The sequence below is a fragment of the Caenorhabditis remanei genome, chromosome I (genome assembly GCF_010183535.1).
Source record: "Caenorhabditis remanei strain PX506 chromosome I, whole genome shotgun sequence".
NCBI lineage: Eukaryota > Metazoa > Nematoda > Chromadorea > Rhabditida > Rhabditidae > Caenorhabditis > Caenorhabditis remanei.
This window is the reverse complement of record NC_071328.1, coordinates 1,134,474-1,152,412: the sequence shown is the minus strand read 5'-3', so window position 1 is coordinate 1,152,412 and position 17,939 is coordinate 1,134,474. Positions and strand designations below refer to the sequence as shown.

At 37.5% G+C, this 17,939-nt stretch overlaps 3 protein-coding genes across 3 annotated transcripts; 2 read left to right on the top strand and 1 right to left on the bottom strand.

The window, feature by feature from the left end:
- Nucleotides 1-1,260: 1,260 nt before the first annotated feature.
- Nucleotides 1,261-4,373, top strand: GCK72_000149 (uncharacterized protein; the record flags this gene model as incomplete). The annotated part of the gene is made up of 7 exons (XM_053722298.1): nt 1,261-1,419; nt 2,135-2,357; nt 2,403-2,526; nt 2,616-2,715; nt 3,236-3,388; nt 3,449-3,520; nt 4,257-4,373. 7 exons carry the CDS (start codon nt 1,261-1,263, stop codon nt 4,371-4,373), a joined length of 948 nt encoding a protein of 315 aa, XP_053590943.1.
- A 1,192-nt stretch (nt 4,374-5,565) lies between these two features.
- Nucleotides 5,566-7,245, top strand: GCK72_000148 (uncharacterized protein; the record flags this gene model as incomplete). The annotated part of the gene is made up of 3 exons (XM_003093299.2): nt 5,566-5,658; nt 6,436-6,687; nt 6,973-7,245. The coding sequence occupies 3 exons, from the start codon at nt 5,566-5,568 to the stop codon at nt 7,243-7,245; spliced, it is 618 nt and encodes a 205-aa protein (XP_003093347.2).
- Nucleotides 7,246-8,387: 1,142 nt separating this feature from the next.
- GCK72_000147 (uncharacterized protein) lies at nt 8,388-11,050 on the bottom strand (the record flags this gene model as incomplete). Its single annotated transcript, XM_053722297.1, has 3 exons — nt 8,388-8,891; nt 10,311-10,430; nt 10,958-11,050. The coding sequence occupies 3 exons, from the start codon at nt 11,048-11,050 to the stop codon at nt 8,388-8,390; spliced, it is 717 nt and encodes a 238-aa protein (XP_053590942.1).
- Nucleotides 11,051-17,939: the final 6,889 nt, after the last annotated feature.

The following is a 17,939-nucleotide window of genomic DNA, read 5'->3' as shown; positions in this document are numbered from 1 at the left end:
AAACTGTCATTTCAAACCGGTTTTTCTCGGAAAAACGTTGAAAACTCCCATTTTTGACTGATTTTTCCCGAAAAAAACCCACAAAAATCCCAGTTTTCTGATATTTTCCAGGGTTGGGAAATCCCGGGCTGACGAAAAATTCTTCCGGCCCGGCCCGGCCCGGTCGGCCCGGATTCAAAAAAAGTACACCATTTTTTCACATATTTCTGCAAAATTTTCATTTAAAAAAAGTCAAAATTCTCAAAATTTCTCGTACGCTAATGTTTTTACCGATATTCTAGAACACAGTCGAAAAATCCACTTTTTTGCAAAAAAAATCAAAAAAAAATTCAAGATTTTTTCAAAAAATTTCAAATTTCTACAGGAGCCGGGCCGAGGAAAATTTCTCAGTCGGCCCGAAATTTCCCAACCCTGATATTTTCCGTCTGAAAACCGTCATAAGATGTAACAGATGGTCTCCTCCGAGATGGACACAGCAATCGAGCTTAAAGTAGAGCTTTTTAGCTTAAAATGGATTATTTTACCCTGAGATCACTTGAAACCGTGTTTTTAGACAGAAAAAAAGCCGAATTTGACAGAAAAACTTCAAAAATACGGCATGAAATCGTATTTATTACTTTAAAAATGCTGTTAAAAGCACTTTTTCATTCAATTTAACTCAAACAAATCGTCAAAACCCGTCTCTTTAAATTTTTCTCAGAATCCCTTAAAAAATCTTTAAAAATAGTTTAAAAAAAACATTTTCAAACGATTTTTCTTGAAAAAAACACTTTAAAATCCCTTTTTTAAGCCCTGGAACCCTTTTAAAACTTCTCAAAACTTGTTTACCGTCATTTTTGACCGATTTTTCTCGGAAAAACGCCTTAAAATCCCATTTTTCCCATTATTTTTCGTCTGAAATACCCTCTTAACTACATTTTCAGAAATGGACACAGCAATTTTTACTTCGTTCTATTCTCAAAAATCGGAAAATTAGTCATTTTAAACCGGTTTTTCTCGGAAAAACGTTGAAAACTTCCATTTTTGACCGATTTTTTTTGAAAAAACCATAAAAATCCCGTTTTTCTGATATTTTCCGTCTGAAAACCGTCATAAGATGTTACAGATGGTCTCCTCCGAAATGGACACAGCAATCGAGGCGCGGTCTATAGCGACGTCTCCGCTCTCCTCCTCTTCACTCTCATCTCCGTTATGTAAAATCCAAAAGATAAACTTTTGGTAATCCAATGGGAACATTTGAATCTCTACAAATTCTATCCGATGGCTCTTTGCTCTTCGTGGACGATTCGATGTATGTTGTATCCGATGTCCGTTGTCAAAAGTCGACTTCAACTACAACGACAGAATAATGAGTATAATGGGATGAGGGACGCTTTTGTCAAGATTATCAAGCATGAGGGCATTGGGGCTCTATATAAAGTGAGTTTTGACTGAAAAATCGTATTGTTTTACCTTGAGATCGATCGAAATTGTGTTTTTTTTCGACGACTGAAAATGACGAATTTAAACTGAAACGGGTATTAACACAATTTTCTGTATCAAGACGAGTTTCTTGACGAGTTTGAGCTGAGAATGGCTGAAAATTGCATTTAAGCAGTGATTTTAAACAGAAAATTAACGATTTCCGAGTGAAACCTTTTTCCAGCATTTTGAGGTTATAAAATGCTGAATTTCAATGGGTTTTTTGGTCATTTTTCCACAAAAATGCTTTTTCTCATTTTCCCATCTGAAAATAACAGATTTTTAATGTTTTTTTTGTCATTTTTCCACTAAAAATGGCTTTCTGGAATAGTTTTCAAAAATCCCATTAAATTCTCTTGAAACGCTATTTTTCAGTCTGAAAAAATGGGAATTTTATGTCGAAAAAAAAAAAAAGATACACAGATTAATTTCTGAACTTTTTGGGGAAAACCACCACTTCGGCTTATCTCAATACAGTTTTCCCAGCTTTCCAATGATATATGTCACGTCCTATAACTCCAGACCGAGTCCATGACCTTCCCTAGTAAATTCGAAAAAAATCGGTTTTTCCCATAGAAAACTTCGAAAAATCTTGCTTAAAAATAGTTTTCATCCCAAAAAATCACAATTTTCGCTGTCAAAATTCATCTATAAAATGCGCGTATTCTTCCAGGGTTTCTGGATGACTCTTCCCCAACTGTCGGCCTCATTTCTCTACTCATCAGCGTATGAACGTGTTCGTGATCTCCTCCAAACTCATCTTCACATCACAAATCATTCCGTCGTCTCCGCGTTGGCCGGTGGAATCGCCTCACCGTGTGCACAACTCATTTTCGTACCCACTGATATAGTTGCTCAGCATATGATGGTTCATAATAATCCAGCCGCGTTTGGAGGTGCCAAACCGCCCGTTTTTATCTCTAAAAAACTGTAATTTTCAGGTGGAAAAAAGAATATTCCAGTAGCCGACGCGATCCGGAAGGATGGTCTCGAAGGGAAACGGACGTTGGGGTTACGAGTGATTCGGGCGGTTTATAAAGTTGACGGAATTTCAGGGTTTTATAGGTGAGGGACTAAGTTTCTGACGGCAGAGAAAGTTTGGCCAGCTTTTGTCATTAGAGCGCATTTACTCACCCAAAACAAATTCTTTCCAGAGGCTTCCTATCAGCCATCATGTTATATATACCATCGACAATGGTCTTCTGGTCGACATACTATAATTCGTTGTCAGTGTTTCGGATGATTCGGGAAAAGGTGAGCCTGAAAGTGGCCTAAAATGCTCAAAAGCTGGCCTGAAACCGCTTTTGAAGGGCCTGAAAAAAGGCCTGAAAGTGGCCTAAAATGCTCAAAAGCTGGCCTGAAACCGCTTTTGTAGGGCCTGAAAAAAGGCCTGAAATCAGCCTAAAATGCTCAAAAGCTGGCCTGAAACCGCTTTTGTAGGGCCTGAAAAAAGGCCTGAAATCAGCCTAAAATGCTCAAAAGCTGGCCTGAAACCGCTTTTGTAGGGCCTAAATGAATTCTGAAATGCCTGAAAAAAGGCCTGAAATCAGCCTAAAATGCTCAAAATCAGGCCTGAAACCGCTTGTGAACGGCCTAAATGAATTCTGAAGTGCCTGAAAAAGGCCTGAAATCAGCCTAAAATGCTCAAAATCAGGCCTGAAACCGCTTGTGAACGGCCTAAATGAATTCTGAAATGCCTAAAATCATCCTAAAACGCTCGACAACAGCCTGAAATGCCTAAAATTAACCGAAACCCCGCCCCCTTTTCTTCCAGGTAACCGAACTGGAATACGGTGTGAAACCGATGTCACCATCAGAAGTTGACGATCGGAATCTATTTTTGGATCAAGCGATCAGCGGATCGATTGGAGGTGTCGCCAGTGCGATGGTCACGAATCCACTGGAAATGCTTCGTATTCGGTTACAAGTTAGTCCGAATTTAGGCCTTTTCAGGCCTTTTTTAGGTCAAAATTTCGATTATTTTTAGGTCCACCGAACGACATATCGAGAAACAATCGTCAGATTGTGGAAGTATGAGAAGGCGCAAGTTTTTACAAAGGTAAGAGCGAAACATTTTGTTTGGTGGCCTAGAAAACCAAATTTCGGCGGTTTCTAGGCCATTAGGCTCGAAATCGATGAAAAATTCATATTTTTGAGAATTTTTGCGGTCTGAAAATTGTCAAAAACGGTCCTAGTACGGAATGGTGACCTAGCAAACCAATTTTGGGAAAACTAGTCCCCCGAAATTTGGATTCCTAGGCCACCGACTCAAAATTGTTGTTTTTTGATCATTTTTGCATTATTTTGAGCTCAAATTTGCTTGAAAGTGCACGTTGAAATCGTTTTTTTCGGTAGAATTGCGATTTTTCTGACTCGCGGACTAGTTTTTTCTGGAAATTTGGGTTTCTAGGCCACAGACTCAAAGTCGTCGGTTTCTGATGATTTTTGCTCGATTTTCCATGAAAATCTCGTTTTTAACGTGTTTGGAATCGTTTTCCAGTTGTTTTGTCAACTTTTTTTCGTGGGGGGACTAGTTTTTCCGAAAATTTGGATTTCTAGGCCACCAACTCAAAATTTTTGGTTTTCGGCTGTTTTTGATTATTTTTTGACCCATTTTTTTCCAAGATTTTTCGAGTGAGGGACTAGTTTTTTCTGGAAATTTGGGTTTCTAGGCCACGGAATTTTTTTCTTCAAATAACCTAATTTTTATCGTTTTTTCCACATTTTTCACTAAAAACTCTTATTTTTCCATCATTTTCATCTCAAAATCCTGCCAATTCACCCTTTTTCCACAGGGTCTCGCCCCCCGGATGGTCAACAACGCTCTCTACTCGAGTCTCGTCATGTTGGCCTACGAGAGTGTGAAGCGGTTCTCTGTGTTACCCGAATTCAAGCATAAAATTGTTTGGTGATCCCGATTCCTGCCGATTTTCACAAAAAAAAATTGAGATTTTTGAGTGAAAAATTGGCTTTTTTTGGCCATTTTTCACCCGAAAACTCAATTTTCTTACCGATTTTCTATTGCTCACACGTGTATCTATAAATTTCCTCTTCGTTTTGGTGGCCTAGTTTTTGCATAACGTGGAAACTCGGCCACCAGAATGAAAATTAGTCCAATTTTAGCGTTTTTTGTCCCAAAAATTGTAAATTTTGTGTGTTTTATGTGATCATATCACTATTTTTCGCGATTTTTCTCCTTTTTTTGAGGTTTTTCACCCCAAAATCCCAAAAAATCCACTTTCCCCGCCTAAATCCGTTCTCATAGAACGTATACCCACTCTATTGTATATTCAAGCGCGCTCCATTGAGAATTTCAGCGGTTTTTCACTAAAAATTCAAATTTACTGCTTAAATTATCAATGGAGCGCACTTTCATCGCTGTCCAACATCCACTGTCTGGTTTTTCTCCTCTTTGTCTTTTTTCATTCTCATTCAAATTCAAAATTTTAATTTCTATCGATTTTTCGAGTATAAATTTCAGATTTTTATTAATTTTTTCAGGTTTTTTGGTGTTTTAAACGGTTTTTCGAACCGATTGATGTATATTTTTGTGTATTTCATGTATTTTGTAGTATGGAGTTGTGTAAAACGCGCTCTATCGGAAATCTGAAAACTGGGAGGTCCAGTAGAGCGCGATTGCATCATAACGTTAATTTTTTGTAAAAATTTGAGTTTTCAGCTGAAAATATGGATTTTTCCGGTTTTTGACACGAAAAACGCAAAATTTCCACACTTTTCCATCCAAAAACCTCATTTCAGCAATTTTTGACCTCAAAAACGCATAAATTTCTGATAAAAGTGCGCTCCAACGAATTGTCCGGGATTTTCAGTAATTTTGAAGCGTTTGGCACTGAAAGCACTGAAAATTCGTCGAATTTTTTGAACATTACCCTAAAAATTGCGAAAAACGCAGATTTTTTTAATCGAAAATCCGGTTTTTTTTGCAAAAAAAAACTCTAAATTTCGATTATTAGCTCAAAATCCAAATTTTTCACTCGAAAACCACAAAATTCCCTTCCATCTCAAAAATCGTAAATCGTTTTCACTTGAATATCGCATTTTTCGATTTTAGGCCACGCCTCTAAGCCCCGCCCCTTCTAGAAGATGTCATACCGCCGCGTGGCATCTCGCTTCGACCGCGTCAATCAATGGCTTCAATTCTCGAGACAATGGCATGTGATCGATGCGAATCAACAGGTAGGAGAAAGTGCGCTCTATTGGACTTTGGGGTTTAGAAGAGGACACCGTGTTTTTTTGTAGTTTAGAAATTTGGGAGGTGGTTCCGCACGTAATGGTCTGTTAGTGGAGAAGAAAGAGAGAGAAAGTGACGGAGAGAGAAGTAAACAAGGTCTGGTCGAGGGTTCAGTGACCAAACATTGTAAAAATAAATAGAAAACAAGAAAAAAAATAACGAAAAATAGAAAAAATACAAATTTTTAGATAAGAAATGAGGGATTTATAGACATTCTTAACAGAAAATTAAGTAAAAACCTTTTTCCAGCATTTTGAGGTTATAAAATGCTGTATTTCAATGGTTTTTTGGACATTTTTCCACAAAAATGTCCTTTTCTTAAGGTTTTTCTCATTTTCCCACATGAAAATGACCATACTTGTCATTTGACGGGCCGGCCCGAGGAAAAATTTTACCGGCCCGGGTGGAAATTTTTTTTTAATTTTTGCACCCCAAAAATAATTTTAAAGTGCTTTTTTATCACTAAATTCACTGTAGAACTAATAAAAATCATCAATTTAGTCGAATTTTTGAAGAAAATGCCCCAAAAACCACTTTTTTCAAAAATTAACGCTGAAAAAAAAAAGCTTTTCGCCTAGAAACCGCTGGCCTAGGAAACCAAACAGAAAAAGTTCGGCCATGATGTCACTTTCAGCATTTTTTGGACTGAAAATTTCCGATTTTTGCACATTTTGAAACATTTTCCCGAAATATATAAATCCACATTTTCTCCCGTATTCCAGGACGCGGAACTCCTCGGCGACAAGATTGCCCGTTATCTGGCCGGTAAGCACAAGCCAATCTACCATCCGGAAACCGATTGTGGCGACCATGTCGTCGTGACGAATTGTAAAGATATCGCAATGCACGCATTCGATTGGAAACACACAGTTTACAAGTTCAATATGGAATATCCGAAGAGTAAAGCCGACATTCCCGCGTGGCAGATTCACGAATACGATCCGTGTCGTATCGCGTTTTTGAGCGTTTATAGGGTAAGAAATCAGTCGAATTTGAGGTTTTTAGGCTGAAAAAACCGCACAAAACCACAAAAACCGAAAAAAAGGCGGTGGCCGACTTTCGGGTTTCTAGGCTACCATCGGGGATTCTAAGCCATGTTTCGAAAAATTATATTTGCGGTGGAAAACAACTTTTTAGCGAGTTTTCACCGATTTTGCACTTAAAATAGACAATTTATGGCGATTTTTAATTGAAATTCACCTGATTTTGGCCAATTTCCACGAATTTTTACCATTTTTGCTCAAAAAATGACATTTTAGTCGCTCGGCAACAATCTGCTCCGACGTCGTCTAATCCAACGTCTTCATCTGTTTCCCGACTCGGAGATGCCAGAATTCGTGCGTCAAAACGTCGGAAGTCAACTGCGTCAAGTGCAAGAAGTGGTGAAACGTGCCGACGAATACACGCCGGAAGAACGCGCGCGCTTCCCGAAAGTCGTAAAATTCGCCGAGGGACACGTCGTCGACTGGGAGAAGAGCATTCAGAATCCGGGAAGACACTCGAAACCGGTCCCCGGACAGAAGGAGAAATAAGAATATCCGTTGATTAGGTCTCTTGTAGAATTGTTCCCAATTTATTCAGATTTTGGTTGTTTTGTTGACTTTTTTGATGAATTTAAACCTATTTTATTTATATTTGTCGCACTAGTTTTGTATTTGTATCTGGTGTATACCTACCTATAAGCAAAAGTTGCTACAACGACTAATCTGCGCCGGTCAAAGTTTTTTGTATATTTGCTGATTTACAGTTATGCGTTATTGCTCATTTAATTTTTCCACTGCAAAATCTGCAAAATCAGCAAATCTTGGCCGGCGCAGATTTGTCGTTTTTGCTTTTTTTAGCAGCTTTGGATGTACTATTACTTTCAGCCCTACTACAAGTTCCAGACTTTGACCGAAATCCGCTGGAGTCCATTCAAACACTCCCGCTTACTCAGCTCTTCGTTCAGGGAGAAAACGAAGCGACGTTGCTTCCGAATTCTGCTACAATCTGAGAGAAGATCCAAGGACTGTGGTTCCCAAGGGATCTCATAATCATCACAGCTTGAAATACCGCTTCAAGTTCATTTTTTGGAGGAAGGTGGTCTACTCGAAATCGTAGATCACTCCCGATTGCGCGAAAAGTATTTACAACAACTTTACAACTCCTTCTTGCTCATTTTGACGACGAATCAGTGTGCGTAAATGTGGAGGCAGCGGAATTGTCAAAACATGTGCAAAACGATATCACCCTGCTAATTTTATAAATCGTTTTGTCTAAACATGGCTTTATACGAACTCAAACGACGTGCACCTTTTCAAATATTGATCTCCTCTGAGTTTGAGATCAAAAGATTTGTTATCATAGTACGTTCATGCATGAGTATAGCTCTCAGTTATCAGCATATGCCACCTGCCGTTGTCGGGTCCCGCACTATAATTTTCTAAAGGGAACGGGGAAAAGGGGGTATTGATAATAATCCGGGTCTCAAAAGAGCACAGAGCAGGTGGACACCTGATTAGCATATTTGGTCTGTGGAGATCGCTCATGCATGAACACGGATTTGAGATCGAAAGATCAGTTATCAGGCTTGTGAAGATAGTACGCACTATTGATTAACGCAAGAGTTAGGGTTACAGTAGGTAGTAATATTTGTTATTCAAATACCAAATTATTTAAAACTTTTAAAACTATTTTATTGTGTAGTAGACATCATCCGCGCAACGTGATTAGCATACATTTCCCTCCGAGCCACTTCCGTCGATTGCAATGAAAATTTTTGAAACATTTCCTTAATTGCCAATCGATACGGTTTATGAACAATAAGCATAGCTACAGTAGTCACTGATCCATGCAAAGTTATAGACAGTATAACGAAATTAATAATTCCTTGATTATAGTGATTAGTGATAATTGAAGTTAATACGGCGATAGCGGGGCCGATAAGAGTACAGAATGGGATAACCAGTTGAATTACTAATGCGGACATAAAGATTCTATGAATTTGATAGGTTTGAGGGGACATCCGATGGTTCTTCAATAGTTTTGCAGTGTTCCAGTAGATGTAAATTAAAAGGGCGATAAGTCCGTTGAAACATACAACTAGCCATACTATAATTACAGTGAGATGGTAGGTAATGTCCTCGACCAGTACTAATATTGGAGCATTGTAGATGTAAGAAGGGAGACATGGTAGTCGCTGTAACCGGATTAAAGGAGGACTGAAGTCATATTTTGACTTTTGCATATTTCGATACTCCAGACAATTTAAAGAAAAATTTATCACTGCGTCTATACGAAAAGTTTCTTAGAATTTCCTAAAATATCGAAATCTCCAATAAACAAAATATCGCTTCAGTCCTCCTTTAAGTGACTTACCTGAAAAAGACGTTGCTTAGCCGGTTCCTGATCGGGACACAAGTGTTTGAAGGGTAGTACATAAAGGATAACAATCAAGTAAAGAGAAACTACCCATTTCTTTCGAATCATTGACCAATAGCGTTTGCCACGGAATTCGCAGACTATGTGGAAGCGGCTCTCGAATAATACTATTATCGCGGTTATCATGACTGCAAAATTTAGAGTTTAGAGTAAATGGTACCGACTGTTGCGTTTTCAGCGCGGCACGGTCTCCTCAGCTTCTTGTAAAGCTAGGTGAGGCATTGCGCTTCGAGCTTTCAACATTTCTAGAATACTCCGAAACTTACATCCACAAAGAGTAAAAACTATAAGAGTTTGATCTATCGTAGCGACTCCATAATGCCGTAATAAACCCAATGGATACCCGGCAAATGATGGTAGCAATAGAATCGGCATAGTCAATAAACCAATGGAGTAATCGAATAGAATGATAGTAACATGTAAATTTACCAAATACCATTTCACTTCTTTCATTTGTATTGGTGTTTTTGTAAGAATTATATAAAGTCCAAAGAAATAAATTGGTGTAGATAATACCGTGTTTGTATGCAATGCGATGGTCAAAAACTGAGGCGTATCGAAGAAATTGACAAGAGGGGTACAGGATTTATTCATTGTTCAGAAGTATACTGACACAATAAGAAGAAATATACAAATAAGTGTGGAGGCGGCGACGGCGGAAGTTGAATTCTCAAAACATGTGCAAACTTATCCATTATTTTATTCACCTTTTTTCTAAGCATAGATTTTTATAAACACAAACTACGTGCGCATTTTCAAATATTGATCTCCAATATTAAGTGACATTAACAAAAACTTTGGCACAAAAAATTTTACGATAGAAATCCAGCTGTCATTTTTAATCTTAAATGTTCTTTGTTCCAGATTCCTATGCTTTATAAAATAAAAAAATAAAAATAAAACGAAAAAAAGTACTACTCTGAGTCTAGTTATGATCTACCAGAATAGTATAAATTTGGTTGGTTCAACTTTATTCCACATACAATGTATCATTAATTCAATGTGTAGACTCTATCCGCGCAACGTGATTTGTATACATCAACATACGAGGCACATCCGTCGATTGCAATGAAAATTTCCGAAACATTTCCTTAATTGCCAATCGATACGGTTTATGAACAATAAGCATAGCTACAGTAGTCCCTGATCCATGCAAAGTTACAGACAGTACACTAACATTAACAATTCCTTGATTATAGTAATTAGCGATAATTGAGAATAACGCGACAAAAGCTGGGACGATAAGAGTACACAATGGGATAGCCATCTGAATCACTAATGCGGAGATAAAGTTTCTCTGAATTTGATAGGTTTGAAGGGACATCCGATGGTTCTTCAATAGTTTTGCGGTGTTCCAGTAAATGTAAATTAAAAGAAAGATGAGTCCGATGAGAAAGGAAAGTACCCATACTATAAGTACAGTGAGATGGTAGGTGATGCCCTCGACAAGTACAAATACTGGGGCATTGTAGATATAAAAAGGGAGACATGGTAGTCGCTGTAACCGAAAAACTTTATCCCTGATCTACCGCTTGCATAATTAAGCGACTTACCTTAAAAAGACGTTGCTTAGCCTGTTCCTGGTCGGGACACAAGTATTTGAAGGGTAGTACATAAAGGATAACAATCATGTAAAGAGAAACTATCCATTTCTTTCGAATCATTGACCAATACCGTTTACCACGGAATTCGCAGACTATGAAGAAGCGGCTCTCGAATAACACTATTATCGCGGTTATCATGACTGCAAAATTTGGAATTTATAGTTAATGGTACCGACTGTTGCGTCTCCAGCGCAGTTTTCTAGAATATTCCGAAACTTACATCCATAAGAGTTTGATCTATCGTAGAAACTCCATAATGTCTCAATACACCCAATGGATATCCAGCAAACGATGGTAATAGAACAATCGGCATAGTCAATAAACCCAAGGTGTAATCGAATAGAATGATAGTAACATGTAAATTCACTAAATACCACTTTACTTCTTTCATTTGTATCGGTGTTTTTGTTAGAATAATATAAAGTCCAAAGAAATAAATAGGTGTGGATAATACTGTATTTGTATGTAATGCGATGGTAAGGAATTGAGGCGTATCGAAGAAGTTGACTAGATGGGTACAGGATCTGTTCATTGTTCTAGCATACAGTGCGTCCAATAATCTTAAGACACCCCCTTAAAATGAAGATTCCGAGAGAATGGGATATGATCTGAAAAAACTGTGAATGCAGTTTGATTCAGAATGGTTGAAAACCCCTACAAACAGATTTTCAGAAAAAAATACCTATTTCTGAGCACGTGACCTCAAAAAAACACTTTTTTGGTCGTCCAAAAATGATAAGACACCCTCGATTTTTTCGATTTTTCACGCATATCACTAGTATGAACGAGCTCCAAAACATTATTGATTATTCAAAAACACAAAAAAACCATGCACAATTAAATAACTGGTCTCTACTCCATTATTCTGAACAACTTCAGCCATCCTACTTTTCATGCTTCCAACGACACTTGCAGTTTTTTAATGAAAATGGTTAACTTTGTGACTGTGACACGGCCTTCTTGATAGTCTCACAATATTAATTGTTGGTGGACTATACAGATCACAAATAGAGCTTCATTTTTGTAGTTGATAACTTTTTTGTACGGGCTCATCCTGAGAAGTTATCAATCGTCAAAGTAATTGCTCGCAATTGTTGCCATTTTTCAGTGCTAAAATGGGAGATTTTTGAGCTGTCTACATAGACTGACTGTAACTTCTCAGGATGAGCCCGTACAAAAAAGTTGTCAACTACAAAAATGAAGCTCTATTTGTGATCTGTATAGTCCACCAATAATTAATATTGTGAGACTATCAAGAAGGCCGTGCCACAGTCACAAAGTTAACCATTTTCATTAAAAAACTGCAAGTGTCGTTGGAAGCATGAAAAGTAGGATGGCTGAAGTTGTTCAGAATAATGGAGTAGAGACCAGTTATTTAATTGTGCATGGTTTTTTTGTGTTTTTGAATAATCAATAATGTTTTGGAGCTCGTTCATACTAGTGATATGCGTGAAAAATCGAAAAAATCGAGGGTGTCTTATCATTTTTGGACGACCAAAAAAGTGTTTTTTTGAGGTCACGTGCTCAGAAATAGGTATTTTTTTCTGAAAATCTGTTTGTAGGGGTTTTCAAAGATTCTGAATCGAACTGCATTCACAGTTTTTTTCAGATCATATCCCATTCTCTCGGAATCTTCATTTTAAGGGGGTGTCTTAAGATTATTGGACGCACTGTATGCTAGAACAATAAGTGAAAATAAACAAATAAATTTGAAGGCGGCGACGGCGGAAGTTGCATTCTCAAAACATGTGCAAAACGATATTATCAATTATTTTATTCACCTTTTTGTCTAAACATAGATTTTTATAAACTCTCCTCAAACTACGATCAAAAATGACAGCTGGAAATCGATCATAAAATCATTTGTGCCAAGCAAAAATATGCGGCGGCTCTCTACCGTACTTTTGCCATTAAACAGTTTTATACTACGGTAGTCGCAACGAGACCCACTCCGCGTCCCCTGGCCGAACTTTGAGCGAGCGGTCAGCCACCGGAGAATGGGTAATAACTTAAACTTTGGTACAAAAGATTTTATGATCGATTTCCAGCTGCCATTTTTGATAGTAGTTTGAGGAGAGTTTATAAAAATCTATGTTTAGACAAAAAGGGTGAATAAAATAATGGATAATATCGTTTTGCACATGTTTTGAGAATTCAACTTCCGCCGTCGCCGCCTCCACATTTATTTATTTCTTTCTTTATATGTTGCTAGTATATTCCTGCACAATGAACAGTTCATGTATCCCACTTGTCAACTTCATCGATATCCCTCAATTCTTGACCATCGCATTGCATACAAATACGGTATTATCCACACCAGTATATTTCTTTGGACTTTATATAATTCTTACAAAAACACCGATACTAATGAAAGAAGTGAAATGGTATTTAGTCAATTTACATGTTACTATCATTCTATTTGATTATTCCATTGGTTTATTGACTATGCCGATTCTATTGTTACCATCATTTGCCGGGTATCCATTAGGCTTGTTACGGCATTATGGAGTTTCTACAATAGATCAAACTCTTATAGTTTTTTGTCTTTGTGGATGTAAGTTTCGGAATATTCTAGAAAACTGCGCTGGAGGCACGACAGTCGGTACCATTTACTCTAAACTCTAAATTTTGCAGTCATGATAACCGCGATAATAGTATTATTCGAGAGCCGCTTCCACATAGTCTGCGAATTCCGTGGTAAACGGTATTGGTCAATGATTCGAAAGAAATGGATAGCTTTTCTTTACATGATTGTTATCCTTTATGTACTACCCTTCAAATACTTGTGTCCCGATCAGGAACCGGCTAAGCAACGTGTTTTTAAGGTGAATCGCTTAATACGGTAGATGACACAAAAAGTTTTTCGGTTACAGCGACTACCATGCCTCCCTTCTTACATCTACAATGCTCCAGTATTAGTACTGGTCGAGGACATCACTTACCATCTCACTGTACTTGTAGTATGACTGTTTGTCTGTTTCAACGGACTTATCACCCTTTTAATCTACATTTATTGGAATACTGCAAAACTACTGAAGAACCATCGGATGTCCCTTCAAACCTATCAAATTCATAGAATCTTTATGTCGGCATTAGTGATTCAGCTGGTTATCCCATTTTGTACTCTTATCGGCCCAGCTATCGCCGTATTAACTTCAATTATCACTAATTACTATAATCAGGGAATTGTTAATGTTAGTGTACTGTCTGTAACTTTGCATGGATCAGTGACTACTGTAGCTATGCTTATTGTTCATAAACCGTATCGATTGGCAGTTAAGGAAATGTTTCGAAAATTTTCATTTCAATCGGCGGATGTGTCTCGGAGGGAAATGTATACAAATCACGTTGTGCGGATGGAGTCTATTACACAATAAAGTAGTTTGAAAATTTTTAAATAATTTGCTCAAATAATTTTATTTGGATAAAATACTGTTTTCAAACATTTTATTTAACTTTTACCTTTAATTTCAAACAATTTCCCCAACTCCCTACCGTAATCCTACCTATCACGTTTATCAATAGAGCGCACTATCCTCACAAGTATTCCACAAGTCTGATAACTGATCTTTCGATCTCAAATCCGTGTTCATGCATGAGCAATCTCATCAGGGCAAAATATGCTAATCAGGTGTCCCAGGATTATTATCAATCCCCCTTTTCCTCCGTTCCCCAAGAAGATTATAGAGCGGGACCAGAGAATGGCAGGTGGCATCTACTGATAACTAAGGTACCCACCCATGCATGACCGAATTCATGTTCCAAACTACATATCAGTGGGTGGAGTCTAGAGATGTCAGTGATAAGTGGGCGGAGCATAGATAACGTGTATAAAAGGAAGAGGAGTGATAGCTTCCGCTATCCTTAGACGCTATGTGCAGGTGTCGTCCCAGTAATGTATCGGTGCTGATTCTTTTAGAATTCTAAAATAAATATATTTATTCTCTATATTTATATGGTTAATACGGGTTGTTAACAAGGTAAGTGTGTTTCATTGATATATAGGGCTATAAGGGTTACGGTAGGGTTGGAATAGGGACAATAGTACAGTAAGCTTAGGAGTTGATGTAACACGCATAGATGTCTATCGATCTGTCCGTCTCGATGTCCGTTGTGGAAATGCAAAAAGCGCTACTATCTATGTTCCGGACTCAAAAGTTTTATTCGAATTTTAGGTCCCCGCCAAGACAGTAGTCGGGACTCAATAATTCAAATTATTAAGTCCCGACTAGCACCTACTTATATCACAATAATCAAACTTTCAAATAATTTTACCCTCAATGTCTTCTCATTTTTCCAAATGCTTTTTATAGAAGCTCATGATATCAACACTCACAATCATCACGATCCCTCTGGAAGATGTCAACTTTGTAGAATAGTCTTCCACCTGGCACTATTTGCTCTTGGTTGTGTTCTGCTCGTCAATCTTTGGCATGCTTCAAAGCAACTATCCTGTAATATATGCAGTAGCTTTGGCCCATTCCTAAATTTTATCAAACTGTAAGTTTCTGGGGATTATTGTATTACTTTGTAAAACTTCAGAACGTATTGGTTTGGCTCAACACTCTCACGGGTCTACGCGCAGAAGAATCCACAGTTGTTTGCTACCTCAACCCAGAAAAAGTGAGTTCAAGTCTATAAAGAAACATTTTGATTCAGAAGTTTCATTGTTCTGAACATTCTGACTGTTCTAAAATTTCCATACTTGCAAACCCGGCCGGCTCGTAACTCCCTTGAAACCATAGTTGTCAAGGCCCGTGCAAAAGTCAAATTTTTTCAAATTTTTTCAAATTTTTAGAATTTTTTAGATTTTTTTCGCGAAAAAGTCAAATTTTCGACTATCAGTCAGAATTAGAGGAAATTCTGAAAAATAGTAAAAAATGGTCACGTTTAATATGAAAAATTGAAAAAAATTCGAAAAAAAAATGAAAAAAAAACGGTTCATTTTTTGAAGCCGGGCCTTCGGCCCCTTTCGCGTTTTTTGGCACTTTTTCCCAGCCCACGGCACATTAACGAATAGCCATCCGATCCGGAGACATAAAACTCGCTGAGATCTACATTTTGGTATATTTTTCAGCAGATAATATTGAGTTTCAAGGGAGTTACCCGTGTCGGCCCGGTTTGCAAGTTTGGAAAATTACACCGGTCTAAACAAGGGTTGGGAAATTCCGAGCCGGGTCCAGCCGACTGAAGAATTGTCCTCGGCCCGGCCCGGCTCCTGTAGAAATTTGAAATATTTTTTTAAAAAAATTTATTTTTTTTTGGAACATCGATAAAAATTGAAGCGTACGAGAATATTGGAGAATTTTGACTATTTTTTGATGAAAATTTTTTTTAAAAATTGAGAAAAAATTGTGCACATTTTTGAATCCGGCCCGGGCTGGCCCGGAATTTCCCAACCCTGGTCTAAAAATTTCCCTACTTCATCCTAAATTTCAGTACATGTGGATATGCGTTGGCGCATTCGGGGTGTTTTCAAGAAACCGTTCAAATAGTGCGTGTAGACAATGGAAAGATAGTGGAGGAAACCAACATTGCTGCTTTGAATCGGACAAACTCAAATAAAAAGTAAGTGCTTATCAAAAAATCATGAATAAAATGATAATTTTGGTCAGATACAGTAAAAAAGGGATATAAAAGTCCTTTGTTTTTTGTAGTTTTTTAAAAATTTAAGTCCCATCCCTTACATAATTGTTCGTCATTGGTCAAAAAATTAGTATTTTTTTCAAAGAAAACGCGTTTCTGGCCGTTCACCGTGTTTCTAGGCTGACTAGGGAAGGATCCCGAGTCGAGTTGGAGTTACAGATCGAGATATATATCACTAGAACCAAAATTTTGCGCTGATTTCAAATTTGTATTCCAATTTTGCAAAACGATTCTGTGAAAAAAAGTTATTTGCGTTTTCGTAGCTTCTCAGTGCAAAAATGAGCATTTTCAAGACTCCCAAAATTAAAGTTTTTCTCATTAAAAAAAATTTTTTGTGCTGTACGTGTATTTCCAATCATGAAGATTGTATTGTTTGCGTTGGGACAGAAAATTCTCAGGCAAATTTTTTGTAGATGCCTCATTTTTGAAAATTCAAGTAACTCCACAATTTTTTTCTGAAAATAAAATCTGAAATCAAATTATGCTAAAATCATTTTTACATCCGTACTCATACGTACAACACAAAAAAATTGAAAAAAAAAGAAAAACGTTAATTTTGGGAGTCTTGAAAATGCTCATTCTTGCACTGAGAAGCCAGAAAAACGCAAATAACTTTTTTCACAGAATTGTTTTGCAAAAACAGAATACAAATTTGAAATCAGCAAAAAATTTCGGTTCTAGTGATATATATCTCGACCTGTAACTCCATCTCGACTCGGGATCCTCCCCTAGTGAGCCAAACTTTTGGGCTACTTTGACTAATTTTGACAACTAAAGTGAACAATTCTGAAAAAATGCATTAAATTGTGACATTGTTGCATGTAGAATGAGTCTAGCGCACATTTAGCGCGAATTTTCAAGAATTTCGGCTAAGTTTTGCACCAAAATGGCTCAAAACTTGTTAAAAAGCGTTTTTATCTAAATTTCTGCAAAACTAGCGAATTTTACGTCAAAAAACTTGACAATTTTTCAAATGTAAAATCCGTCACCACAGCGATCTCCCTTTGTTTACAGAAATCCAAACGAAAAAGTAGCAGTGACTGTGAGAACGACAAATGGGTTCAACTTGTGCGACTCCAACAAGTAAGTTTTCCGAAATGTGAATAATGCCACAAAAACAGTTTCAGGCAACAATCCTCTGCAACTTAAACGTCTTATCATCACGAACGAACCATTTGAAAGATGTAAGAGAAACGCAACTTAACAAACGAACAACACCAAATCTACATCAAGTAAGTTAGCTTAGGAGATAGTACGCTCTATTGATAAACGTGACCATTAGGGTTACGGTAGCACCTTTATCAAAAAATTTTATATGTATTTCCATATCATGCGGTGCTGCTTCAACATTCAAATTGGCGGTTTGGAAAATGTGGACTCAATCGGGTAAGTAGAATGCATTTCGCCACCTTTGATACCTTCGTATCGCCGCAGTGATATGGGGGAGTCGATACTCAGCGAATATTTAAATTTTTACAGACTATAAACAACAACCAAAACAAGAAGACGATGATTGGAGGGAATAAATCAGGTACGTGGCTTTCTAGACTTTTTGA